General features: G+C 52.5%; 3 protein-coding genes across 5 annotated transcripts; 2 read left to right on the top strand and 1 right to left on the bottom strand.

The window, feature by feature from the left end:
• Positions 1–57: 57 nt before the first annotated feature.
• Positions 58–7,463, bottom strand: LOC148816389 (uncharacterized). Its single transcript, XM_088940119.1, has 9 exons — positions 7,423–7,463; positions 6,850–6,907; positions 6,032–6,145; positions 4,751–4,883; positions 4,060–4,338; positions 3,429–3,641; positions 2,799–3,098; positions 2,024–2,125; positions 58–1,653 (listed from the first exon to the last, which is right to left on the bottom strand). Exons 1-9 carry the CDS (start codon positions 7,461–7,463, stop codon positions 1,499–1,501), a joined length of 1,395 nt encoding a protein of 464 aa, XP_088796245.1. The 3' UTR covers positions 58–1,498.
• On the top strand, positions 6,815–13,065 carry josd2 (Josephin domain containing 2). The gene is made up of 6 exons (XM_088939706.1): positions 6,815–6,940; positions 9,630–9,972; positions 10,727–10,873; positions 11,109–11,234; positions 11,323–11,517; positions 12,261–13,065. The coding sequence occupies exons 3-6, from the start codon at positions 10,752–10,754 to the stop codon at positions 12,358–12,360; spliced, it is 543 nt and encodes a 180-aa protein (XP_088795832.1). The 5' UTR covers positions 6,815–6,940; positions 9,630–9,972; positions 10,727–10,751; the 3' UTR covers positions 12,361–13,065.
• Positions 13,066–15,703: 2,638 nt separating this feature from the next.
• ttyh1 (tweety family member 1) lies at positions 15,704–26,009 on the top strand. 3 transcript variants are annotated; one of them, XM_088939709.1, is made up of 15 exons: positions 15,704–15,986; positions 16,575–16,740; positions 17,627–17,850; positions 18,423–18,534; positions 18,931–19,265; positions 19,915–20,010; positions 20,199–20,271; positions 20,975–21,050; positions 21,203–21,258; positions 21,658–21,750; positions 21,943–22,035; positions 22,765–22,904; positions 23,044–23,104; positions 24,358–24,436; positions 24,737–26,009. In XM_088939709.1, exons 2-14 carry the CDS (start codon positions 16,615–16,617, stop codon positions 24,394–24,396), a joined length of 1,524 nt encoding a protein of 507 aa, XP_088795835.1. In that variant the 5' UTR covers positions 15,704–15,986; positions 16,575–16,614; the 3' UTR covers positions 24,397–24,436; positions 24,737–26,009. The 3 variants fall into 3 exon arrangements, with proteins under 3 accessions (XP_088795835.1, XP_088795833.1, XP_088795834.1); XM_088939707.1 differs by having other exon boundaries at positions 15,706–15,986; positions 23,044–23,211; XM_088939708.1 differs by lacking the exon at positions 24,358–24,436 and having other exon boundaries at positions 15,706–15,986; positions 23,044–23,211; positions 24,737–24,791.
• The last annotated feature ends 277 nt before the right edge of the window (positions 26,010–26,286 follow it).

Genomic DNA, 26,286 nt, shown 5'->3' on the forward strand with positions numbered 1-26,286 from the left:
TGTGGTCAGTCCCCTCTCTCCCCCAGCCCTGGGGCAGATAACTCACCCCAGCAGCTCGTCCCGCAGTGGCCTGAGAGAAGCCAGGGTACTGGCTTCAGCAGCTGGGCAGCCTGTTCCCCCCTCCCACCCCCCTCTGTGTACAGTAGAGCCTCCTGTCCTGTCTGGAGGAGCTCACCCCGCTGTGTGTGGAGAGAAGCCAGGGTATTGGCTTCAACAACAAGGTGGGTTTGAAATGGCCGTCTTTAAAGGCTCAGAGCACACTGGCCAGTCCTGGGTGTGCAGGAGGAGGGGTCAGTGTCCACACTGGCCAGTCCTGAGTGTGAGGACGAGGGGTCAGTGTCAGTAGACACTGAGGCCAGCAGATAGTCTGGTCAGCAGACACTCAGGTGAGCGAACACTGAGGTCAGCGGTCAGTCGTGTCAGTGGGTGATCCAGTCAGTGATCACTCGGGCCAGCGGACACTCCGGTCAGTGGACACCCCGGTCAGCTGTCTCTCCGGTCAGCGGACACTCTGGTCAGTGGACACCCCGGTCAGCTGTCTCTCCAGTCAGCAGTCTCTCCGGTCAGCGGACACTCCGGTCAGCAGTCTCTCCGGTCAGCGGACACTCCGGTCAGCAGTCTCTCCGGTCAGCGGGTGATCTGGTCAGCAGTCTCTCCGGTCAGCAGGTGATCAGGCCAGCGGACACTCCGGTCAGCAGGTGATCAGGTCAGCGGACACTCCGGTCAGCAGGTAATCAGGTCAGCAGGTGATCAGGTCAGTTTCGCCCGTAGATACAGCCCCTCCCAGTCGTGCCTCTTGTGTGGATGGAGTTTTTATTCACCAGAATCATGAATACAGGCGTTTCAATAGATTTCTGCGAGACTCACTGGTAACCGGACACTGGGCAAGGCGCTACATCAACCTGGAAAGCAACACGCAGATTTCTCCAAGCAGAAAGACACAGCTGCTTCCACCCTCATGACCGTTCACCTGTCACTCTTCACACTAATCTCACACTTACCCTGATTTACCCTGTGTTCATACTCTGATTGACACTACTAGAACTGGGCTTGACTACTCTGTACTGTGTTCATACTCTGATTGACACTACTAGAACTGGGCTTGACTACTCTGTACTGTGTTAATACTCTGATTTACACTACTAGAACTGGGCGTGACTATTCTGTACTGTGTTAATACTCTGATTTACACTGCTAGAACTGGGATTGACTACTCTGTACTGTGTTAATACTCTGATTTACACTGCTAGAACTGGGATTGACTACTCTGTACTGTGTTAATACTCTGATTTACACTGCTAGAACTGGGCGTGACTACTCTGTACTGTGTTAATACTCTGATTTACACTGCTAGAACTGGGCGTGACTACTCTGTACTGTGTTAATACTCTGATTTACACTGCTAGAACTGGGCGTGACTATTCTGTACTGTGTTAATACTCTGATTTACACTACTAGAACTGGGCCTGACTGCGCTGTACTGTGTTAATACTGTGATTTACCCTGCTGTCGCTGGGCTTGACTGCACTAGAGTGTGTTGATACCCTGACTGGCCACAGTAGACTGTCATAAGGGCAGCAGGTCTTCTGCTCCTGTTGTGTCTGTGTACAAGAGGCTCTGTCTCCTCCAGCGCTGTACCGCTTTCTGGACCCCCTGAGCAGAGAGAGCACAGAGCCCTTATATTGACACACAGCACAGGGTTTTTCTACAGACACATACAGCACGGAGCCTTCATACAGACACACAGCACAGAGCCCTTATACTTACACACAGCACAGGGCCCTTATACTGACACTCAGCACAGGGCCTTTCTACAGACACATACAACACAGAGCCCTTATACTGATATACAGCACAGAGCCTTTTCACTGTAACACAGGGTGCAGAGCCCTTGTACTGACACACACAGCACAGAGCCTTTATACTGGCACACAGCACAAAGGTGATTGACAGCAGTACTGGCCAGACAGGGTGTTACCTGATTGGCTGTGAAGGGTGACTGACAGCAGTACTGAGTACTGACCTCTTTGTGCTCTGCTGGTGAGCAGGAAGTCAATGACGAATCCCACAAGGGCCACAAGCACCAGAGCGCTGAGGACATGACGCCACAGCAGGCTGACGGACCCTGAGGGACAGGAGAGACAAAATAAAGTCAAGTAAGAAAGACGAGAGAAACAGATACACAGTGAGAGAAGAGCTCAGGCTGTTCTCAGCTCTCTGCTCAGCTCAGAGCTGCTGGTATTGACAGGGACACAGAGACTCTAGCACACAGACAGAGAAAGAAGAGTTCAGGCTGTTCTCACCTCTCTGCTCAGCTCAGAGCTGCTGGTATTGACAGGGACACAGAGACTCTAGCACACAGACAGAGAAAGAAGAGTTCAGGCTGTTCTCACCTCTCTGCTCAGCTCAGAGCTGCTGGTATTGACAGGGACACAGAGACTCTAGCACACAGACAGTGAGAGAAGAGCCCAGGCTGTTCTCACCTCTCTCTCCTCTCTGAACTGTGTCTCTGATACTGACCGTCTCAGGAGTCACTGACACTGTGGGCTTGGACAGCTCACCTGAGACAGAAGAGAGAGTTCACCTGAGAGGACACAGTGCCATGACTGTTAGAGAAGACATACAGTATCGACCTGAGACAGGCAGAGGTGAGAAATGAGAAGTTCTGTTCAGTAATATACAGTATGTGTCACATGTACTCAGGTACGCTGACAAACTGGACCCACACAGATCAGCCCCAGAAGCCTGGACCCCTGTCAGTGCTGGAAGCACTGGAGCAGGTTAGAGTCTGTCCTTACCCATCACTGTCACTGTAGCAGGGTCGCTGTGAGGGGATGGAGACTCTGAATAGTCTGTCTTCGCAGTGTACTGACACGTCACATTGACCCTCCTGACCGCACTGCGGCGCCCCCCGGTGGCCAGCCGAGCCCCAGTGAGGGTCCTCCGGCAGGCTGGGTGACTCTCAGGGAGTCGCTCACCCTCGGTGTAGAAGGAGCAGTGAGACACAGAGACAGACTGAGGCCCCTCACAGCTCAGCTCCACGGAGTCTGTCTCTCTGACCACTGCAGGGCTCACTCTCAGCTCAGGCTTCAGGATATCTGCAGGACACAATACCCCCCTCAGTGTCTGTGTCTCTGACAGTGTGTGTTTAAGAGTGTCTCACAGTCAGGACACACCCCTCAGTGTCTGTGTCTGACACAGTGTATGTTTACTCAGACACACTTTCATAATGATTTTGCAAACCAATTCTTAAACCTACAGAAAGCATAAAAAATGTGACCTTTCAGCACTGGAATTACCTGGAGTCAGAAAGACAAGTTTGGAGTTCTGTTTTATTGGTTATTTTAAAGTTGTTAGCTGGAAAACACTGACATTTCTGCTGTCTTTTTGAGATACACGGACACTAGAGAAATGACTTGTTAACTCACCCAGCACCTGTACTGTGGTCCTGTCACTGCGCTGTGAGCGAGAGACTGAGTCTCTATACTCACAGCTCAGATCAATGTCGGTGTACAGCCCAGTCTGTCTCCGTCCCTGAAGAAGCTCTGTCCCACTCATAGTGAAATGACACTCATTCCCTGAGACTTTCAGAGTCCTGAAGACACTGGGATCTGTGTGTCTGTACAGCTCACAGCTGGTTTCTTTCACAGACTCAGGAGCCACACAGGTAACAGTGACAGAACTTCCTTTAGGGATCTGTGACTGACTCACACTGATGCCTGGTCTCTGTGAGTGACCTGGAAATACAGACAGGCAGGGGGTTGTTAATATCTGTGACAGGAACAGAGACAGTCAGGGTGTGTTAATATCTGTCACAGGAACAGAGACAGTCAGGGGGTTGTTAATATCTGTCACAGGAACAGAGACAGTCAGGGTGTGTTAATATCTGTGACAGGAACAGAGACAGTCAGGGGGTTGTTATCATGTGTTCTGGGAGAGTGTCAGGGTGTAGTTATTACAGGATGTGTGCTGCGTTAGGGTTATTACTGTTCATGAACACAGGCAGTGAGTACAGCTCTCAGGATGTGTCTCAGTGTAGGAAAGGGATCAGAGACTCACCTGGTATGATGTATCTGTCACTGCGTGGAGAGAGAGTGCTGGGGTCTGTACCCACACTGTAGTCACAGCTCACCTCACTGCTCAGATCGCTCACACTCTCATCAAACACACAGCTCTTTCCTCTACTCTTCACTGATCTGTGTGGCTGCTGTGTGTCTCCAGAGTACAGGTTACAGCTGGTAACATTGACAGAGCTGGGAGTCTCACAGGTGATAAGGACACGTCCTTCACTGGAGATCTTCGAGATCTCCACACTGACCACTGGTTTCTGCAGCTCCCCTGTCAACAGAGCAAACACAGGTCCTGAGCAGCACTGACAGGGGTGTTAGAGCTCTGTGTCTCATTTCTCTGGTGCTGCCCAGGACTCTTCACTGCTCCTGTCCTCAGTATAACACGCTGCACTGCTGCACTGCTGGCTACAGGCAAAGACAAGTCTGGGAGTTTAACACAGTGACAGAGAAAACAGAACTTGGAGATCTCTGCTGTGGTCTGTGGTTTCTGCAGCTTTTTGCACACCCAGTGATGGGTGTTGCAATGACACCAGTTCACACAGCTCTGTTCTAAACGCTGGGTCAGTACCTCTTGCGACAAACTAGGCAGCGGACATCAGTCCTCAACTCCACAGCAAAACTGTTCTCAGTTGCAACAGTGCAACAGTCCCAGCTGCTGCCTCTGCAGGACACTGGATTACTGGACTGCAGATGTGCAGTAATCCAGATGTTCTGATGTCGTGGCAGCAGGTTCTCACTGAAATCGTGCTGTAACTGCGAAACGAGGGGTGATGAGCCCCGCCTTGCTGGGACAGACTCCGGCTCCCCGCGCCCCTGGACGGGAGGGATCGGACAGGAAATGGGTGGATTTCAAACTGATTTTAAGCTTCCAGCACGGTGAGGTGTCCTGTAACATTCAACCAAAATTGCATCCCAGCCACCATACCACAGACCAGTGTGACGCAGTGGAGGGAAACTCACACCAGCCAGGCACCCCTGAACCCCGTTCCTGTCGCCCCCCTGAGCCCAGTATTAAAGCCCCTTCGTTCGTCACGGACGAGGAGCATGCCTGAGCCCACCGCTCGCCCTGTTTCACCCTGAACCAGCTCTGCCCCCCGTCTCACAGTACTGCACGAGTCCGCTCGAGGTCTCGAACCCGTGGCCAGTGACCAGGCAGTCCAGAAGACCCCCGCTCCAGGGGGGTCTGTCAGCCCCTGGCTCAGTTAGCTGCTCGGCTTCAGGAGAGACACTTCCCTGACTCAGACCCTCGCCTGCTCACCCCCACCTCTCTCACAACCCGCTCGAGCTCGAGCCCCCACTGTGTAGAGTTATACAGTACCACAATCTAATACTGAGACACACCGAGACACACCGAGAGACACCGAGACACACCGAGAGACACTGAGACACCGAGAGACACCGAGAGACACCGAGAGACACTGAGACACACTGAGAGATACTGAGAGACACTGAGACACTGTGTAGAGTTATACAGTACCACAATCTAATACTGAGACACACTGAGAGACACACTGAGAGACACATGAGAGACACTGAGACACACTGAGAGATACTGAGAGACACTGAGACACTGTGTAGAGTTATACAGTACCACAATCTAATACTGAGACACACTGAGAGACACCGAGGCACACCGAGGGATGGAGGAGAATGTGACACGGATGAGGAAGTAAGATTTCCGAGCGGAGCTGTTATTCAGGAAGTGGACAGTGTCTGAGCTACAGAAAAACCACACTGCTGCGCACAGCCAGGAGCTGGTATCAAGAACAGCGACTGGGGTCAGAGGTCAGGAGCAGGGACTGGGGTCAGGGGTCAGGGGTTTCAGAGCTGTGCAACGCTGCAAACTGCGCACAGACCCACTGTCCTCTGGGTTTGTCTCAACGGGACTGTTACTGTTTCTACCTCATGAGACAGTTTTCACCATGAGGATACTCACTCAGTGCGCCCCTGAACCGACTCACTGCTGAAGCCTGACACCCAGACCAGTGCGTGACGGCTAGCGCGTGGCGATGCCGAACGTCAGACTGGACTGTCTTGTGATTCAGGAGATTAATCAGGCTCCGTGAAGCTGCCCCCTACAGACAGCACAAACACTGCAACCCACCTCATTCGTTGGTGCTGCGTGTGTGCCGTTGAAAGTAACTTCCCAGCTTCTTTCTTTCCCGATAATATTTCTTTTTGCAGTTCATATCCGTGTCTTCTGTGCGTTTGTGTGAGCAGGAAGATTAAATCTGTCACGAACATCACAGTCCCTAATCTGTGATTTGAGTCCCAAAAAGCGAACACTAGCGAACAATTGCATGTTCTTACCAAGAGGCTTGAACGAGCAGCTCTTAATACTTCGTCGCGGTGTGGTTTTTAAAAAAATCTGAAGAAGTGATCAGTCTCTCCCCGTCTGCTTCAGCAAACACGCGCACCGAGGGACGTGTGAAGATTCGACCCGTCAGCCACGTGTTCAAAAAGCCTCGAATCTGCAACTTTACGACCAGCAAGACCACTGTTGCACTTCTTATACAAAGCACACTCGTCAACGTGAAAAAGAACCGGGGTGTTTTTTAAGGGGCGCTACGTACGAGGTTGTCGCGGGTAGTAAATAACACAGCCGAGAAGCAACACTGGAAAGTCCACCGTCTCACACCTGCGGACCGCGGCAATACCGGAAACATTTTTTTTCACATAACAGAAGTGAACACATATCTGAATTATTTCATAGACTGTCATGATCCGTGTGTTTGTATTTACAGGGGTCTTGTGCGCAAACATGAAGCGATGAGCTCACAGTCCGTGTATCTCTGTGTTTCCGGCCAGTCTTGGTGTAGAGCAGCGTGAGCGCACACCTGCCCTCTGGAGACACAGGTGTGGATCCTCAGGTGAGGGCGAGTCTTCTGCAGTCTGCAATGTACTGACCCAGACACGTCTGCTTGTCCTGCTCCGTGAAGGTGCCCACCCGCCCGTCCAACAGCGCAAACGACGAAACTCACCGCAATCGTTTGTGCTGCGTTTGTGCTGGCTTGTGTCGCTGTAAGTAGCGTTTGTGCTGTTTTCTTGCCGAGATATAGCGCTTTGGTTTTCCGGTGATCACGTGCGCATGCACGGTGACTTTGACCTCCAGTGACCCCGCCTGCCGAGTTCAAGCGCTCTGTTACAGTTTAGCTCGCACCCTTAACATTTTAAAGACAATCAATATCCATAAACATATGAGCCTCCCTGGATGTGAATAATACTAACACACGACGCATGCCAAGTTAACCATCTATGACATAAACCTGTGGTTATGATGTAGTAAAATCACCGTGATTGTAAGATCTGTGGTTTTTATTTTCTAAGGCACGTTTTTCTTTTCTTTCCCTGCCGTGACACGCCGCTGCCAACCGCGTAACTGTGGGATACCATCGCGACAAGACCTCTGCAGCATGTCATGATAGGGACCCCGTGTATATCGCATGTATATCGCGGCAGTGTATATCACGACCGGCGCCTTGCTTCCATGCCACCCTGGCACCACTGTCGCAACAAAGGTCTCGTATCAGGACATGATATACCCAGATAGGACGTGTCGCCGCGATATATAGACTTTGTGTCACGACATTGGGTCAGCGTATTGTAACGCAACGGGGGCTCCGGCGGGCGCCCTTGCCGCATCTGGTCGGCCCCATCCCGACTGAGGCTCGAACCCGGGACTTCCGCGTCTCTCTGCAGCGACCCAGCACCGTGAGCTAAAGAGAGATCTCTCTCCAGCCCAGTAGCTGTAGTCCTGCTATCATAGGGAAGGGCGGTGACGTCACCTGCTCTGGTACGCCGGCTCTTACACAGTGCCTGACGGCCGTAAGCGTTACACTCTCCCCCGCTTAAATCGCCGTCCCCGGCGAAGGGCTATCCCACCCCGCTTCTGACACCAATGTAACGCAACGGGGGCTCAGGCGGGCGCCCTTGCCGCATCAGGTCGGCCCAAAGTATAGGTGGCTCGAACCCGGGACTTCCGCGTCTCTCTGCAGCGACCCAATCCCGTGAGCTAAAGAGAGATCTCTTCACAGCCCAGTAGCTGTAGTCCTGCTATCACAGGGAAGGGCGGTGACGTCACCTGCTCTGGTACGCCGGCTCTTACACAGTACCTGTCGGCCGTAAGCGTTACAGTATCATGTCAGGGTATGTCCTATCGAGACATGGGGGCGGGGCATTTTGTCGGTGTATGTCATATCGCGATAGAGGGCCTTTCATGTCGCGACATGGGGCGGGGCACTTTTGCCGGGGGTATATCATATCGCGATATGCGGACTTCATGTCGCGACATGAGGGGCGGGGCATTTTTGCCAGGGTATATCATATCGCGATATGCGGACTTCATGTCGCGACATGGGGGCGGGGCGTTTTGTCGGGGTATGTCATATTGCGATATATGGACTTGATGTCGGGACAGTGGCTCCATGACCGTGATGCGCCAGTCGCAATGGGTATCGCGATGTGATCGGGATGCGCGCACTCCTATCGTGACATGCTGTCGGAGTCGTGAACGCTGTGGATGCCATGACATTCTTTGCTATTCAGTTTTGACCTCAGTGCGACTTTTCTTAGATTGATCAGTAATTGGAAACCAATGGACGTGTTACTGTAGATCCAGCGTGCTCATACAGCACACAGGGTTCACCGGGGCTACAGTATCTGGACCAAGAAGAGCAACCGTCAGAGTGTCGAGTCTCACTCTTCACCCAATCAGAGTGTCGAGTCTCACTCTTCACCCAATCAGAGTGTCGATTCTCACTCTTCACCCAATCAGAGTGTCGATTCTCACTCTTCACCCAATCGCGGCCCGAGCTGCTCGGGGGTTTAGCCAATCACGGCTCTGAGAGCTGTTCACGCCAGCAGCGCCAGGTGGACCGGCTTGTTCACGGTCACTGAGAATCTAGTTTTAAAATGCTTCACTTATTTGCAAAATAACTACATCGGCTTTTTTTAATTCTAACGTTTTTATTGATTTACAATGTCCCGTACTCCTCTTAATAGATACATTTTCATTTGCAGTATAACTGTCTCCGGTGCTTTCTGTAATGAATACATGGTGTTTGAACACTTTTAATCGTATATTTAAGGTAGGGGAAACACCTTCTGCTGTGCACTTCAAAAATGAATAGAAATGTAAAGACTATGATCATTATATTATTATGCTTGTGCTTTCAATTTTGTTTTTTTGTTGTTAAATTTTATCGATCTTGAAATTAATACCTAAGAATGTGAATATGGGCTCCCGTGTTGTGCCAGCGGTAATGTGGAAACTGGTGTCTCTTCACCAATGAAAGGAGTACACAAGCAATACGATTTCGAGAACGTGGTTAAAAATTAAAAGCAAACACCTCACCCAATGAACAAACATAGTAACTCCTCCCTCAATGTAAGACTGTTAATTCGCGTAAAGGCTGCAAAGTCTGGGGTCAACTGATCAAAAGATCACAACTGAAAGATCTGGTGGTCGTGACTGTGCTGTTTTGTACGCGTGGTGATACCGTACGTGAGACTGTACTGCCTTGTAATCCAGGAGATGAATCTGTTGTTTTTCCCTGATAGCAGCGACACGCTCTCGGGACTCTGAGCCGTGAGCGCTCCTTCCGCCTCACTCAAGATGGCCGCCCGGGGCCGCCGGAAGTCGCTCCGCCTCCGGAAGTCGGCGTCCGAATTCCAACACAACTTTATTGGGGGACGGAGGTGGGGCGTCTCCCGTGTCCAGTAACAGTCGACAACAACAATAACAACCTCTGCGAATTCTACGACAAGAGCAGCAGCAGCAGCAGCACCACCGCGGACGTCCGGCCGGCGACCGAGCTGCGTGTGTGCCGGCCTGGGGGAGACCTGCCCGCCAGCATGCCCGTGTGCGCCGGGCAGTGAGCGTGTCCCGCCCGGACGCGGACCCGTGAGTGTCTCTTTCTCGCGTCTCCGAGTGACCCGGGCGTGTGGGCGTGTATTAGTGGTTCCTGCCTGCAGCTGTGCTGCACGGGACCGCGTGGGTGTGGAGCGTGGTCCCCCGTGGGGCTCAGAATTTGCGAGTGACACGGGGATCGCGGAGAGGTGAGAGACCCAGCCTCTCTCTCTTACTGACACGCGTGTGAGATCGTTGTTTCAGTCTGGAGCTCCTGTCCTCCAGCACAGATCCCAGAGTCCCGGAGATCTGTGGAGCTCCTGTCCTCCAGCACAGATCCCAGAGTCCCGGAGAACTGTGGAGCTTCTCTCCTCCAGCACAGATCCCAGATCCCAGGTCCCATTGTCCCAGAGATCCATGGAGCTCCTGTCCTCCAGCCCAGACCCCAGAGTCCCGGAGATCTGTGGAGCTCCTGTCCTCCAGCACAGATCCCAGATCCCAGAGAACTGTGGAGCTTCTCTCCTCCAGCACAGATCCCAGATCCCAGGTCCCATTGTCCCAGAGATCCATGGAGCTCCTGTCCTCCAGCCCAGACCCCAGAGTCCGGAGATCTGTGGAGCTCCTGTCCTCCAGCACAGATCCCAGATCCCAGAGAACTGTGGAGCTTCTCTCCTCCAGCACAGATCCCAGATCCCAGAGTCCCAGAGATCCATGGACCTCCTGTCCTCCAGCCCATTCCCAGAGTCCTGGTGCTGTAGCCATGGCGACGGGTGCTGGCGCTGTACTGACAGGGCTGTTGTTGCTGTAGGACTGTCGTCGTGCTGGGAGAAGAGATGGGAGAGGCGGAGATCTTCCACGAGAGGCAGCGCCTGGAGCTGTGCGCCATCCATGCCCTCAACAACGTGCTGCAGGAGCGGGTCTTCACCAAGGAGACAGCCGACGAGATCTGCAAGAGGTGAGGTCATCGCTCCTCTCTCTGCGTCTCCTGTCCTGCTGTGTGTGTGTGTTACTCCTCTCTCACTGCGTCTCCTGTCCTGCTGTGTGTGTGTGTTACTCCTCTCTCACTGCGTCTCCTGTCCTGCTGTGTGTGTGTGTTACTCCTCTCTCTCACTGCGTCTCCTGTCCTGCTGTGTGTGTGTGTGTGTGTTACTCCTCTCTCTCACTGTGTCTCCTGTTCTCCTCTCTCTCAGGCTGGCCCCTCAGTGTGTGGTGAACCCTCACCGCTCTCTCTTCGGAACGGGGAACTATGATGTCAACGTCATAATGGCTGCGCTGCAGAGCCGGGGTCTGGCAGCAGTCTGGTGGGACAGACGCAGGTAATGACCTGACCTGACCTGACCTGACCTCACCTGACCCTCTCTGCCTGGTCAGAGTGTGTCAGTAACCCGTCTCTCTCTGTCTTAGGTCAGTGGACTCCTTGCGTGTCGACAGGGTGTTGGGTTTCATCCTGAACGTTCCCTCTCGGGTGTCGCTGGGAATGGTGTCCCTCCCTCTGCGGCGCAGACACTGGCTGGCTGTGCGACAGGTCAGCGGCCCCTACTACAACCTGGACTCCAAACTGAAGGGTCCCGTCTGCATCGGTGGAGAGGTGGAGCTCAGGTAAGATTGACAGACACTGTACATAAAAACACTTTAGATACAGTGATTATATTTCACCAGTCAAGTTCACGTGCCCTCTTGTCAGGCCTGTTCTATGGTGGAAGCAACCAATTAACACTAATCCTGACAATACTAATCATTAATTCTGACAGCACTGAGCTCCACACAGCCCTACAGGAGAGTGAGCCCTGATTAGAGGAGAGGCTCTCTGACAACACTGAGCTCCGCAGAGCCCTACAGGAGAGTGAGCCCTGATTGGAGGAGAGTCTCTCTGACAACACTGAGCTCTACAGAGCCATACAGGAGAGTGAGCCCTGATTGGAGGAGAGTCTCTCTGACAACACTGAGCTCCACAGAGCCCTACAGGAGAGTGAGCCCTGATTGGAGGAGAGGCTCTCTGACAACACTGAGCTCTACAGAGCCCTACAGGAGAGTGAGCCCTGATTAGAGGAGAGGCTCTCTGACAACACTGAGCTCCACAGAGCCCTACAGGAGAGTGAGCCCTGATTGGAGGAGAGGCTCTCTGACAGCACTGAGCTCCACAGAGCCCTACAGGAGAGTGAGCCCTGATTGGAGGAGAGTCTCTCTGACAACACTGAGCTCCACAGAACCCTACAGGAGAGTGAGCCCTGACTGGCGGAGAGGCTCTCTGACAACACTGAGCTCCACAGAGCTCCACAGAGCCCTAAAGGAGAGTCTGTAGTTTGGTTTGCTTGACCCTCTCCTCTCTCCTCTCTCTGTAGGAATTTCCTGTGTGAGCAGATATCTCAGGAGCCCTGTGAGATGCTTCTCGTCGTCAGTCGGGAGGTGGAGGAGGATGGAAGCTGGTTGACCCCGGAGTGACCCAGGAAGTGATATCTGAGGAACAGGAAGGTGGAAGAGGAGGAGGGGGAGGGGTGGGGGGCTGTGTTTCGAGTTACACGTTTTTGCTGTCCGCAGCTGAGGACAGGAAGTGCGGGGACTCTTTCTGAAGGGGGGCGCACAGGAAGCCCGCGGGGGGGAGGAAAGTGTGTGACGGACCTTCCTGCTCGCAGGCCAGCGCAGAGAGGTGTCTTCCTCTGTCCCTTCTCTCTGTAGCCTGTCTCTCTCTCTCGCTCTCTCTCTATGCACTGAGCAGGTATGATGTAGCAGCCGGGAACTCACTGTCGGTCTCTGGCTCTCACTGTGTTCCACTCTCTCTCTGTCTGTCCCCATGTCTCTCCTTCGCAGTTTCAGTACAGTTTCAACTCAGACAGCGTTATTGGCATGACCGGTAAATTACAGTGCTGCTAAAGCAGCTTCAATCAATATAACGTCTACATACTACATTACTGAGAGACAAGTTCACTGTTACCGGTCTCTCTCTCTCTGTACCTGTTTGTCTCACTCTGCGCACTCTCTCCATGTAGCTGCAGGAATCTCTGTGTGTGTTGGGTCACTGTCTCTCTCGCTCTCTACCTGTCTCTCTCTCTATGCACTGAGCGGTACCATGTACTGTAGCTGCAGGAATCTGTCTGTATGTTGGGCTCTCTGTCACTGTGCGGAAGGAAAATAAACGTATTTATATCAGCTGGTCTCTGCTCTCTGACAACCGCCGGAACCACGGCCACTGTCTGTTAACAAGCCTGAGGAAGGCGAGGAGGAGGAGGAAGATGTGGGTGATGATGAGGATGATAATGACGAAGATGAGGATGCAGACGAGGCAGGCAGGGAGAGTCAGACAGGCAGGCACGTGCGGTCTTGCACCACTGGGGGGCGCTGTTCCTTCGCTGGCAACCGGGGCGTTACCGCAGAGAGCGAGGAAGAGTGTGGGAGACGGGGTGTCACCCCACCGCCCGGTCCTGACACGCTCCTGGGCCAGAGTCGAACCCGGGGCCGGGCGCTGACCAGCGTGCCGCTCAGGAAACACTCCTGCAGGAGGCTGCCTCAGACTCCTCGGTCTGCTCTGTGTCTCCGACTGGTTTAGTGTCCAACTGGGCTCGATCCTGCTGCAGGTGAGTGAATCTCTCTAACCTCAGACTCACAGAGCTGCACTGTACTGCAACTGTATTATTATTATTGAGAGACAGGCTCACTGTCTGTTCCTCAGGCTGGGACAGGAGATCACACACTGTATTATTATTACTGAGAGACAGGCTCACTGTCTGTTCCTCAGGCTGGGACAGGAGATCACACACTGTATTATTATTATTGAGAGACAGGCTCACTGTCTGTTCCTCGGGCTGGGACAGGAGATCACACACTATTATTATTGAGAGACAGGCTCACTGTCTGTTCCTCAGGCTGGGACAGGAGATCACACACTGTCTTATTATTATTGAGAGACAGGCTCACTGTTCCTCAGGCTGGGACAGGAGATCACAGACTGTATTATTATTATTGAGAGACAGGCTCACTGTCTGTTCCTCAGGCTGGGACAGGAGATCACACACTATATTATTATTATTGAGAGACAGGCTCACTGTCTGTTCCTCAGGCTGGGACAGGAGATCACACACAGTATTATTATTATTGAGAGACAGGCTCACTGTTCCTCAGGCTGGGAAAGGAGATCACACACTGTATTATTATTATTGAGAGACAGGCTCACTGTCTGATCCTCAGGCTGGGACAGGAGATCACACACTGTATTATTATTATTGAGAGACAGGCTCACTGTCTGTTCCTCAGGCTGGGACAGGAGATCACACACTGTATTATTATTATTGAGAGACAGGCTCCCTGTCTGTTCCTCAGGCTGGGACAGGAGATCACACATTGTATTATTATTATTGAGAGATGGGCTCTCTGGACAGTCAGATCTGTCTGTGTCCAGTTTCTCTGGCCAGGCTGTGGTCACTGAGCCTGTCCTCACTGGACAGTCAGGTCTGTCTGTGTCCAGTTTCTCTGGCCAGACTGTGGTCACTGAGCCTGTCCTCTCTGGACAGTCAGGTCTGCCTGTGTCCAGTTTCTCTGGCTGGGCTGTGGTCACTGAGCCTGTCCTCTCTGGACAGTCAGGTCTGCCTGTGTCCAGTTTCTCTGGCCAGACTGTGGTCACTGAGCCTGTCCTCTCTGGACAGTCAGGTCTGTCTGTGTCCAGTTTCTCTGGCCAGACTGTGGTCACTGAGCCTGTACTTCGTCAGGGTCTCTTTCTTTTTGCTGTTTCTTATCCTGGTTAGATTCCTCTAGTGTGTATTGTCTGTTTAGGATTCTGTAGCGTTCCAGTGTGTGTTGTGTTTGTGTGCGTCAGTGGAAGAGGCAATGTTGTACAGTGTGTGCTGTGTTTGTGTGCGTCGGTGGGAGAGGCAGTGTTGTACAGTGTGTGTTGTGTGTGTCAGTGGGTGAGGCAGTGTTGTGTGTCTTGTGCTCTTCTCTGGGCTCAGCTCTTGGTATGGTGGTATGAACTTGTGTATTGATTATCAGTGGGTATTGGAGCAATAATTCAATTCCAGGTGCTTTATTGGCACGACCGATGAGTACGATCAGTGTTGCCAAAACAAAACAAATACGATCAACATAAAACAGCAATCGACAGACATTAACAATACAGACAATCTCTCTCTCTCCCCTCCCCCCCTCCAATCTCTCTCCTCTCTCTCCTGTCTCTCTCTCCTCTCTCTCCCCTCCCCCTTCCTGTCTCTCTCCTCTCCCGTCTCTCTCCCCTCCCCCCTCCCTCCATGTGACACAGAAACTCTCGCTCTCTCTCACCCCCCCACTCGGTGACACACAAACACCACTTTCTCTCTCTCTCTCTGTTTGTTTTTTTAATCCTCGTCTTGCTGCCCTGCTGGTCCTCTCTGTCACTCAGACTGAAGAGATCACACCCCTCATCTCTCCATCCCTGCGCTGTGGACTGTATCCTTTATTCTCTTGCTGCCTCTGTGACGGTGACTGCCTGTCTCTCTGTCGATATTCACATCTGTCCTTCTGACCTGTCTCTCTGTCCAGCTGTCCTGTCTGTGTGTCTGACCTCTCCGTCTGTCCAGCTGACCTGTCTCTCTGTCTCTCTGACTGACCTGTCTCTCTGTCCAGCTGTCCTGTCTGTGTGTCTGACCTGTCTCTCTGACTGACCTGTCTCTCTGTCTCTCTGTCCAGCTGTCCTGTCTGTGTGTCTGAGCTCTCCGTCTGTCCAGCTGACCTGTCTCTCTGTCTCTCTGACTGACCTCTCTGTCTGTCCACCCGGCCCTCTGGCCAGCGGTGTGTTCTCACTCTCCTGACCACATCCCAGCGGTCTGGTGCTTCCTCTGGGGTCGGAGACGCTGGGGTCCGTGGCCCCGAGACGAGTCTCTCCTGGGGAAATGGACAGCGCTCCCTCCTTCGGTCGTCCCCATGGCAACTTACTGCTCCCGAAACTTGCAGCGTCCTCGGAGAGAGCCGTCCGGCCGCGGCAGTAACCCGCCGGGGGTCTGACTCCGTGCCGTCCGGGGGCTGGACAGATCCCTACAGCTCCTCCCGCTGAGCCCTGCAGCACCGCGGCACGATCAGACGGGGGCGCTCTTCCACAGCAGGAGGTAAACCAGTCGCAAGTCTCGAGTTCAAGGCTGTTAGACTGTCACTCTGTCACTCTCAGACTGTCACTCTGTTAGACTGTCTCCCGGTGTGTCTCCCGGTGAGTCAGTGATGAGTCAGTCATCATGTAGTGAGTCAGTGTCAGTGTCTCATCACTCATCGCTTCAGTGAATCCATCAGTATATTGTTGAAATTATATCATATTTATGTATTATTATGATTATTATTATTAGGGTGGCACAGTGGTTGGCATTACCTGGGGTGCTGTCTGTGTGGAGTCTGCATGTTCTCATCGAGTTTGCTTGGGTTTCCTTCAGCTACGCCAGTTTCCTCCCACAGTCCAGAGACAGCACAGGCATGCTGGGAGGTTAACTGGCTTCTGGGAAAACTGACCCTGGTGTGAGTGTGAGAATGTGTGTGATTGAGTGTGTGAGTATGTGTGTCTGTGTGTGTGTGATTGATTGAGTGTGTTAGTGTGTGAGAATGTGTGTGTCTGTGATGGACAGGCGTCTCGTCCAGGGTGAACCCTGCCTTGTGCCTGTTGCATGCTGGGATGGTATTTCACCAGCTCACTGTCTCTTGGCTGACAGGGAATTGTGGGACAGCTCCTGGTCGCCGCGGGCTGTCGCCATGGCCACCGCGCCCGGGTACAGCCCCTCGCTCTGGGTGACCCTGTGCCACTCTCTGCCCCGGCTGGACCTGTCCCTGCGGCCCTGCGGCAGCCAGTTCCGACCCGACAGCTGGGAGTACCAGCAGGTACAGCGACGCCCTGGGCGCGGGTTCGATATGCAGCACTGTATCTGGGTGTACAAGACCCATGACACCAGCAGGGAGCAAACAGGCGCCCTGTCCACACAGATGGGACTCTCTGTCCTGGGCGCTGTGCTGGAGCACTCTGCTGTGACACTCTCTACAGTAACACACTACAGTAACACTCTCTACAGCAACACACTACAGTAACACACTATAGTAACGCTCTCTACAGCAACACACTACAGTAACACACTATAGTAACGCTCTCTACAGTAACTCACACTATAATAGCACTCTCTACAGTAACACACTCCATAGTAACGCACACTCCAGTAACGCGCAGTACAGTAACACACTCTCCAGTAACACTCTGCTGTAACTTGTGCACAGTGCCTCTGCTACGACGCTGTGCACAGCGGGAGAGAGGAGAGAGAGACAGAGGGATAGAGAGAGAGAGGAGAGAGAGATGGGGATAGAGAGAGAGAGCGAGGGGAGAGAGACAGAGGCAGTGCCAGCCCTGTAGTAAACTAGGTCACAGAGTATTAATAGTGCCTGTGTGCGGAGGAGAGGGGGGAGGGTCTCGTACAGACACACTGGCTCAGGGGTCCAGCATCTCCACCCTGAGTGACCTCACTGAGTCAGGACCCACCCTGGACTGACCCCCTCTGGACACTACAGCACAGAGACACTGACTGACTGACTGGACACTACAGCACAGAGACACTGACTGACTGGGCACTACAGAGGGTGGTGGTGGTGGCGCAGGGGACTGAAGGATGTGATTGACCGTCAGTCGGTGAGATTCACAGCGTCCGCTGTCTCAGTGAAGATGAATTCCAGTGGCAGTGACGCTGATGGTCAGCCCCTGTCTGATGTCTCGCTCCCCCAGACTCTGCTGGCCGTCTCCAGCCTGTCGGCCATCGCCCTGTTCTTGTCTCTCCTCTTCATCCTCGCCTTCCTCGTCCGCTACTGCTGCTGTCGCCGTGACGGCGAGGAGGCGGAGTCCGAGGGCAGCCAGGAGGCGGAGTCTGAGGGCAGTGGGCTGGGCTCCGCCAAGGGGCGGGGCCTGTGCTGTGTCACCTGGGTCTCCGTGGCAGCAGTCACTGTGTGCTGGTGAGGTCACTCGTGTGCATGTACATGTGTGATTCTATACTGTGTATTTATTGCAGTAGGGCGCTATAGTACCATACAGAGTAGAAAAGTGTTAGTGTACTGTGCAGTGCAGTGCAGTGTTATTACAAAAGTGTTATCACAGTTTTATTATTGTACAGTGTAGTACAGTGTTATTACCACACAGCACAGTACAGTATTATCATTATACTGATTGTACTTACTTGCAGTTTACTATAGTGTTATTGCAGTATTGTTTTAGTACCTTACAGTATAATTATTACAGTATAGATTTACAGTACCATACTCTTACAGTAGTATTAAAGTACAGTACAGTGTTACAGTTCTAGTATTGTACAGTCAGTGTAGGACAGTGACATTAACGGTGTTATTGTATAGTTAATGAGTACAGTATTGTTATAGTATGCTGCTGTTATTACAGTATTATTATTATACAGTGTGTGTTGGGCAGTATTATTAGAGTACCATACAGTACAGTGTTATTACTGTGCACTACAGTATTATTACAGTACTGAATGACTTTCTTCTCTCCCTTGTTGCCTGTAACTCTCCAGCATGGCCATCGGCATCGGTTTCTATGGAAACAGCGAAGCGAATGACGGAATTTCTCAGGTGACCTATTCCCTAGCAACAGCCAATCATACGCTCGCTTCCATCAAATTCCTGGTGAGCAGCCAATCGGAATGCAAAACACAAAAAATACTACAAGTAGAGTGTCCAGTCAGTCAGTCAGTGTCTCTGTGCTGTAGTGTCCAGTCAGTCAGTCAGGGTCTCTGTGCTGTAGTGTCCAGTCAGTCAGGGTCACTGTGCTGTAGTGTCCAGTCAGTCAGTCAGGGTCTCTGTGCTGTAGTGTCCAGTCAGTCAGTGTCTCTGTGCTGTAGTGTCCAGTCAGTCAGTCAGGGTCTCTGTGCTGTAGTGTCCAGTCAGTCAGGGTCACTGTGCTGTAGTGTCCAGTCAGTCAGTCAGGGTCTCTGTGCTGTAGTGTCCAGTCAGTCAGTCAGTGTCGCTGTGCTGTAGTGTCCAGTCAGTCACTGTCCACTCTCGCCCTGCTGTGACCCTCAGGTGTCGGAGACGGTGTCCCTGCTGTCCTCCGGAGTGTCCGGTCCTCTCACCTCGCTGGAGGAGGTCCTGTCTGACCGCACTGACCTTGTGTCCACGCGTTCCGCCCGGCGCCTGTCCGAGGCCGTCATCGCCCTCCTGTCCTCCTCCCTCCTGCCTGCGGGGGGCGCCGAGCGAGCCCCAGACCCGCGGGGCACCAGCAACAGCACCACGGCCAGCTCGACTGCAGCCCCATCTTCCTCCTCCATTGCACCATCTCCCTCCTCCTCCTCCTCGCCTCCTCTGCCCTTCTCTCCAGGCTGGGCTGCGGACACCCTGGCAATCTATGAGGACTACAGGTGCGCAGAGGCGGACTACATTTCCCAGAGTGCATCAGCCTTCCTTGTCTTGTTTTTCACTTCCTGTAGTGATGACTACAGGGCCGGGGGGGGAGAACTTCATTTCCCACAATACTTTGCTTCTCTGGAGGAAATAGAATAATAATAATTCTTACACTTACAACAGAGAGTGTTACTGTACACTGTTACTTACAGAGCGCTTCTCCAAATCTAATAATAATCCTTATACTGTTCTGGACACTCCACTCAAAGCGCTGGAGAGGTATTGGGGATCCCCTCCACCACCAGCAGAGTGTACCCCCACCTGCACAATCTCCAGTCCGCTCCCACACTCCAGCTCTCAGTGGGGAGGAGAGCAGAGTGATGGAGCCAGTTCAGAGAGGGGGGTTATTAGGAGAGCATGATGGGTAAAGGCCAGGGGGAACTTTGGCCAGGACACTGGGGTAACACCCCTACTCCTCTCGAGAGATGCCCCGGGATTGTTAATGACCACAGAGAGTCAGGACCTCGGTTTGACGTCTCATCCGAAGGACGGCGCCTGTTTCCAGTCTAGTGTCCCCGTCACTGTACTGGGGCATCAGGAGCCACACAGCCCGCAGGGTGAGCGCCCCCTGCTGGCCCCACTGACGCCTCTCCGTCTCTCTCTCAGGTGGCTCTCCTATGTGCTGCTGCTGCTGTTGGACCTGGTTGTCTGTCTCTTCGTCCTGCTGGCTCTGGCCAAGCAGTCCCGCTGGCTGCTCGCGCTGTAAGTGTACCGCGGTCTGCAGGGCTCATGTCCTGATGTTGCGCGCCGCAGTGTTTGGTGAGGAGGTGGCAGGCGTGGCGCTGCTGGGCGGTGATGTCACTGCGATCCGATGAAGTCATTGTGCTCTGTCACTGCGATCCGATGATGTCATTGCGCGGTGAGGTCACGGCGGGCCGATGTCGTTCCAGGATGATGGCGCTGGCCTGGCTCGCTCTCTTCCTCAGCTGGGGGTCCCTGGGTCTGGAGACTCCGACTGTGCTGGTGAGGAGGTGGGGGCCAGGGCGGCAGAGAGAGGGATCAGGTCACAGATGGAGGCCAGCTGGAGACGTCGTGGACTGTCCTCAGAGTCACACTGGCCCTCTGTGAACAGACAATGATTCTCCTGTCACCCCTCTCTGCCTTTAATCCGAGCACTGAGGCAGCAGTCAGACAGACTTCACTGTGTCTGTATTAACCCCTCTCTCTCAGTGCAGTGTTCATGTACTGGAGTGTCCAGTCAGTGTGTCTGTATTAACCCCTCTGTCTCTCAGTGCAGTGTTAATGTACTGGAGTGTCCAGTCAGTGTGTGTGTATTAACCCCTCTCTCTCTCAGTGCAGTGTTCATGTACTGGAGTGTCCAGTGTGTCTGTATTAACCCCTCTCTCTCTCTCAGTGCAGTGTTAATATACTGGAGTGTCCAGTCAGTGTGTCTGTATTAACCCCTCTCTCTCTCTCAGTGCAGTGTTCATGTACTGGAGTGTCCAGTCAGTGTGTGTGTATTAACCCCTCTCTCTCTCAGTGCAGTGTTCATGTACTGGAGTGTCCAGTCAGTGTGTCTGTATTAACCCCTCTCTCTCAGTGCAGTGTTAATGTACTGGAGTGTCCAGTCAGTGTGTCTGTATTAACCCCTCTCTCTCTCAGTGCAGTGTTAATGTACTGGAGTGTCCAGTCAGTGTGTCTGTATTAACCCCTCTCTCTCCCTCAGGCTCTCAGTGATTTCTGTGTTGACCCCAACACTTTCATCATCAACTCCACACAGTTTACCATGGGAACGAGCTCAGGTACTGTTATTGACCTGATCTGTATTACACTGGACTGGATAGACTGAACTGGAGCGAGTTTATTGCAGACTGGACTGGACTGGAGCGGACTGGAGTGGACTGACTGGACTGGAGCCCCCTGTAACTATACTGTTGATGCTTTTCACATGCAGAGATTCTGGAGTATTACCTGACGTGCGGACTGAGAACAGACAGTCCTTTTCAACAGGTAGGGCACGATTAGTGTGGGAGCTGTTGTTGTGCCCATCAGAGAACTCGATCTCTCCCTTGCCTGCAGGTCTCGTTAAGAACTCTGTTAATTGGCCTTTTAACGTTCCTTATGTTTGCGCAGCTAGAGCAGGAATGTCTGTTGTACAGGTTGGGCTCATGATTAGAGGTGTGTCTTTGGTTTATTTTAAGGACAAGTAGTTGGTTATATTTCACTCTCCTGTAGGGCTGTGTGGAGCTCAGTGCTGTCAGAGAGACTCTCCTCCAATCAGGGCTCACTCTCCTGTAAGGCTCTATGGATCTCAGTGCTGTCAGAGAGACTCTCCTCCAATCAGGGTCACTCTCCTGTAGGGCTGTTTTATTAGTGTAAATTGTTTGTGAAACTGTTAATTGTTTGCAGGTCCTAACGAGGTGTCAGCGAGCTCTCTCCAGCATCCACACCCACCTCTCCGTTCTGGAGAGAGAGGCTGTCCCACAGTTCCCCAGGGCTGAGGTGTGTCTGCAGCCGTATTGAAGAAATGAGCTTGACGTGCCTTTGTGCTCGAATATGGCTCCTGCTTTTATAAACAGTGGTTTTTCTGCATGTATTGCTGTAGATTTTAATTTTTCTCACTTTACAGTGTTTTATCATTTTTATTAAGGAACTAAAACATGAAATTATTAATTAGTTTCTCTCTGTCTGCAGAAGAGTCTCGGTGACATTCAGCAGATCCTCAACTCAACAGAGGGGAACTTTCACCAGTTGGTGGCGCTCTTGAACTGCCGCGGACTTAACAAGGTCAACAACTACACAACACTGCATTGTAGAATAGGGCACTACACTGGATTGAGTTATACAACCTCACACTTCAAAACACTACAGCTGCAGTGTTAATGTACAGTAGTGTCCAGTCAGTCAGTGTCTCTGTGCTGTAGTGTCCAGTCATTCAGTCAGGGTCATTGTGCTGTAGTGTCCAGTCAGTCAGTCAGGGTCACTGTGCTGTAGTGTCCAGTCAGTCAGGGTCACTGTGCTGTAGTGTCCAGTCAGTCATTCAGGGTCACTGTGCTGTAGTGTCCAGTCAGTCAGTCAGGGTCACTGTGCTGTAGTGTCCAGTCAGTCAGTCAGGGTCACTGTGCTGTAGTGTCCAGTCAGTCAGTCAGTGTCTCTGTGCTGTAGTGTCCAGTCAGTCAGTCAGGGTCACTGTGCTGTAGTGTCCAGTCAGTCAGTGTCTCTGTGCTGTAGTGTCCAGTCAGTCAGTCAGGGTCACTGTGCTGTAGTGTCCAGTCAGTCATTCAGGGTCACTGTGCTGTAGTATCCAGTCAGTCAGTCAGGGTCACTGTGCTGTAGTGTCCAGTCAGTCAGTCAGTGTCTCTGTGCTGTAGTGTCCAGTCAGTCAGTCAGGGTCACTGTGCTGTAGTGTCCAGTCAGTCAGTCAGTCAGTCAGTCAGTCAGTCAGTCAGTGTCTCTGTGCTGTAGTGTCCAGTCATTCAGGGTCACTGTGCTGACCAGTGTCTCTCTGTGTCTCAGGACTATGTGGACTCTCTGAAGGGCCTGTGCTATGATGGGATGGAGGGGCTGCTGTATCTGTGTCTCTATTCCTTGCTGTCCGCTGTGTCCTTCACCACTCTGCTCTGCTCCCTGCCCGGCGCCTGGAGGGGCTTCTCCAGGTCAGGGCGTCCGCGGCTCTGCCTGTCATTGCTGTGCTAGACTAGAGCTCCTCGATCTCATCAGCCATTCAAACGTAATTAAAACTCCTGCTTCAGGGGTGTTCTTCATAAATTTTCTCTGTCTTTTCCTACCTGGCAGCGACTCGGACGACTATGAAGACTCCGACAGTGAGAGTGAGGACCCCTTTCCTTCTCACCAGGCACGTAGACAGACGCCCGCGGGCTCCCAGCGCGGTGTCCTACCTGGTTTCTATAGTTACCAGGGGGCCAGCTGGGCTCCGCCCTTTTCCAGCGCACCCCCCCTCCCGTGAGTAACAAACAGGCAGACCGACACGCACACACACACCGCTACACACACACTGTTACGCACACACCCACCATTACACGCACACAACGACACACGCACTGATACATGCACACACAGCAATACACACACTATCCGACACGCACACACACAGACTGACACACAAATACACAAATTCACAGATACAGAGACTCAAACACACACACACAGACACAGACAGCTACACATACACACACAGATACAGACACTGATGTTTGCCTGTTCAGAGGGTGTGAAAATACTACTGAGTCAGTGGGTCAGTCTGTCTGTCTGTACTTTTCCCTGATTTAATGACAGACAGACAGAAATTATACTTCATTTCAATAGGATAAGAATGATCTCAACCCAGTCCCCTCTCTAAGTGCAGTGTTAGTGTGCTGGAGTGTCCAGTCAGTGTGTCTGTATGAACCCCTCTCTCTCTCAGTGCAGTGTTAATGTACTGGAGTGTCCAGTCAGTGTGTCTGTATTAACCCCTCTCTCTCTCAGTGCAGTGTTAATGTACTGGAGTGTCCAGTCAGTGTGTCTGTATGAACCCCTCTCTCTCTCAGTGCAGTGTTAATGTACTGGAGTGTCCAGTCAGTGTGTCTGTATTAACCCCTCTCTCTCTCAGTGCAGTGTTCATGTACTGGAGTGTCCAGTCAGTGTGTCTGTATGAACCCCTCTCTCTCTCTCAGTGCAGTGTTAATGTACTGGAGTGTCCAGTCAGTGTGTCTGTATGAACCCCTCTCTCTCTCAGTGCAGTGTTAATGTACTGGAGTGTCCAGTCAGTGTGTGTGTATTAACCCCTCTCTCTCTCAGTGCAGTGTTAATGTACTGGAGTGTCCAGTCAGTGTGTCTGTATGAACCCCTCTCTCTCTCAGTGCAGTGTTAATGTACTGGAGTGTCCAGTCAGTGTGTCTGTATTAACCCCTCTCTCTCTCAGTGCAGTGTTCATGTACTGGAGTGTCCAGTCAGTGTGTCTGTATGAACCCCTCTCTCTCTCTCAGTGCAGTGTTAATGTACTGGAGTGTCCAGTCAGTGTGTCTGTATTAACCCCTCTCTCTATCAGTGCAGTGTTAATGTACTGGAGTGTCCAGTCAGTGTCTGTATGAACCCCTCTCTCTCTCTCAGGACTCCAAGCACTTCCTCCAATGGCAATCCTGGATATGAGAGCCTCCCCTTGATTGACAGGCAGTCCCCGCCCCCCTCGGTGAGGCTCCCATTCTGATGGCAGGTGGTTACTCTCCTGAACGGATTGACAAAATCCTTCTCTAATTGGAGAGTAGTCACCTGAAGTCCTTTTCATCTGTATAGCCCAGTCGCGTATTGTCTCGTGGATCATTTATAACATGAATCTTCATCTTGCTTTTACTTGAGTAACTCCTTTTATTTTGTTTCTTTCGTTTCATTCCTGGGGCACCCCTCTTGGATTTCCGCAATGGATCGCTCCGACTCCGCCCTCTCCTCTGTCTGCGGGTGGCCCCGCCCCTCCCTCTCTCCGATTGGACAGTATTCACCGAGCATGATGACTGGCTATGGAGGCAGCCAATCGAACTCGAACCCCACCTACTCCCAGATCCTCTCTTTACACTGAAGATCCTGTCCTCTCGTCTGGCCAGAGGCTGTGACCGTGTTTGTAATTGACGGGTTTAATTATAACACTGCTGGGCTGGTGGAGGGAGCAGAGTCACTCCGGTTCATCAGACAGACTGTGACCAGAGACACAGTCTGACTGAGAGAGGAGTGCACACTGGTCAGTCTGACTGGGACAGGAGTGCACACTGGTCAGTCTTACTGGGACAGGAGTCAACAGCGGGCAGTCTGACTGGGACAGGAGTGGACACTGGTCAGTCTGACTGGGACAGGAGTGCACACTGGTCAGCCTTACTGGGACAGGAGTCAACAGCGGGCAGTCTGACTGGGACAGGAGTGCACACTGGTCAGTCTTACTGGGACAGGAGTCAACAGCGGGCAGTCTGACTGGGACAGGAGTGCACACTGGGCAGTCTGACTGGGACAGGAGTCAATGGTGGGCAGTCTGACTGGGACAGGAGTGGACACTGGTCAGTTTGACTGGGACAGAGAGGACACTGGTCAGTCTGACTGGGACAGGAGTGGACAGCAGGCAGCCTGACTGGGGCAGGGGTGGACAGTGGACAGGAGTGGACAGTGGTCAGCCTGACTGGGGCAGGGGTGGACAGTGGACAGGAGTGGACAGTGGTCAGCCTGACCGGGGCAGGGGTGGACAGTGGACAGGAGTGGACAGTGGTCAGCCTGACCGGAGCAGGGGTGGACAGTGGTCAGCTGTGAGTGTGACCGAGAGTGGCGCTGCTCCTGTTTGATGTTTGTGTCACCAGGGTGTCCTCCTGACTGCACAGCCCTTTCTCCTGTTAGCTCTGTTCTGAGCTTTTCTAAAGAGTGACCGAGCACTGTCAGACCTGATAAGGGATCTGTACCCTTGTTTATCACTGTGTATTCATAGCAATAAAACTGCAGCTGCGCTCCTGACACTACAGGTGCTACTTCTGCTTAATTAATTGTGTTATTAATTATGATTATTATGACTTCTGCCGTACTCTCCCCGGAGACGGTGCGGTCTCTGCAGGCAGTCCAGGCGGGGGACAGCGCCCCGCGCTGCGCAGGCGGGTGATGTCACTGCAGCTCAGAGGTGTGGGAGAGCACCCTGCCCCCGGGCTGAGCTAGTGGGTTGTGTTTCGAGATGATCGATCCTGTATTGTCCCCTCTGCTTCCTCTCCTGCCTCTAATAAAGTTGATCTCTGCCAGCCTGGGGTCTGTGTCCCGTGTGTGTGAGGCTGTGGGGTCATTACACAGGGCCCTCAGCACTGATGCACATCAGTACACACAGGTACAAACACATCGCTACACTCCCAGACGCACATCAGTACACACAGGTACAAACACATCTCTACACTCACAGACACACGTCAGTACACACAGATACAAACACATCGCTACACTGCCAGACACACGTCAGTACACACAGGTACAAACACATCTCTACACTCACAGACACACATCAGTACACACAGGTACAAACAC

Source organism: Atractosteus spatula, chromosome 22 (assembly GCF_055471065.1).
Source record: "Atractosteus spatula isolate fAtrSpa1 chromosome 22, fAtrSpa1.hap1, whole genome shotgun sequence".
Lineage (NCBI taxonomy): Eukaryota > Metazoa > Chordata > Actinopteri > Semionotiformes > Lepisosteidae > Atractosteus > Atractosteus spatula.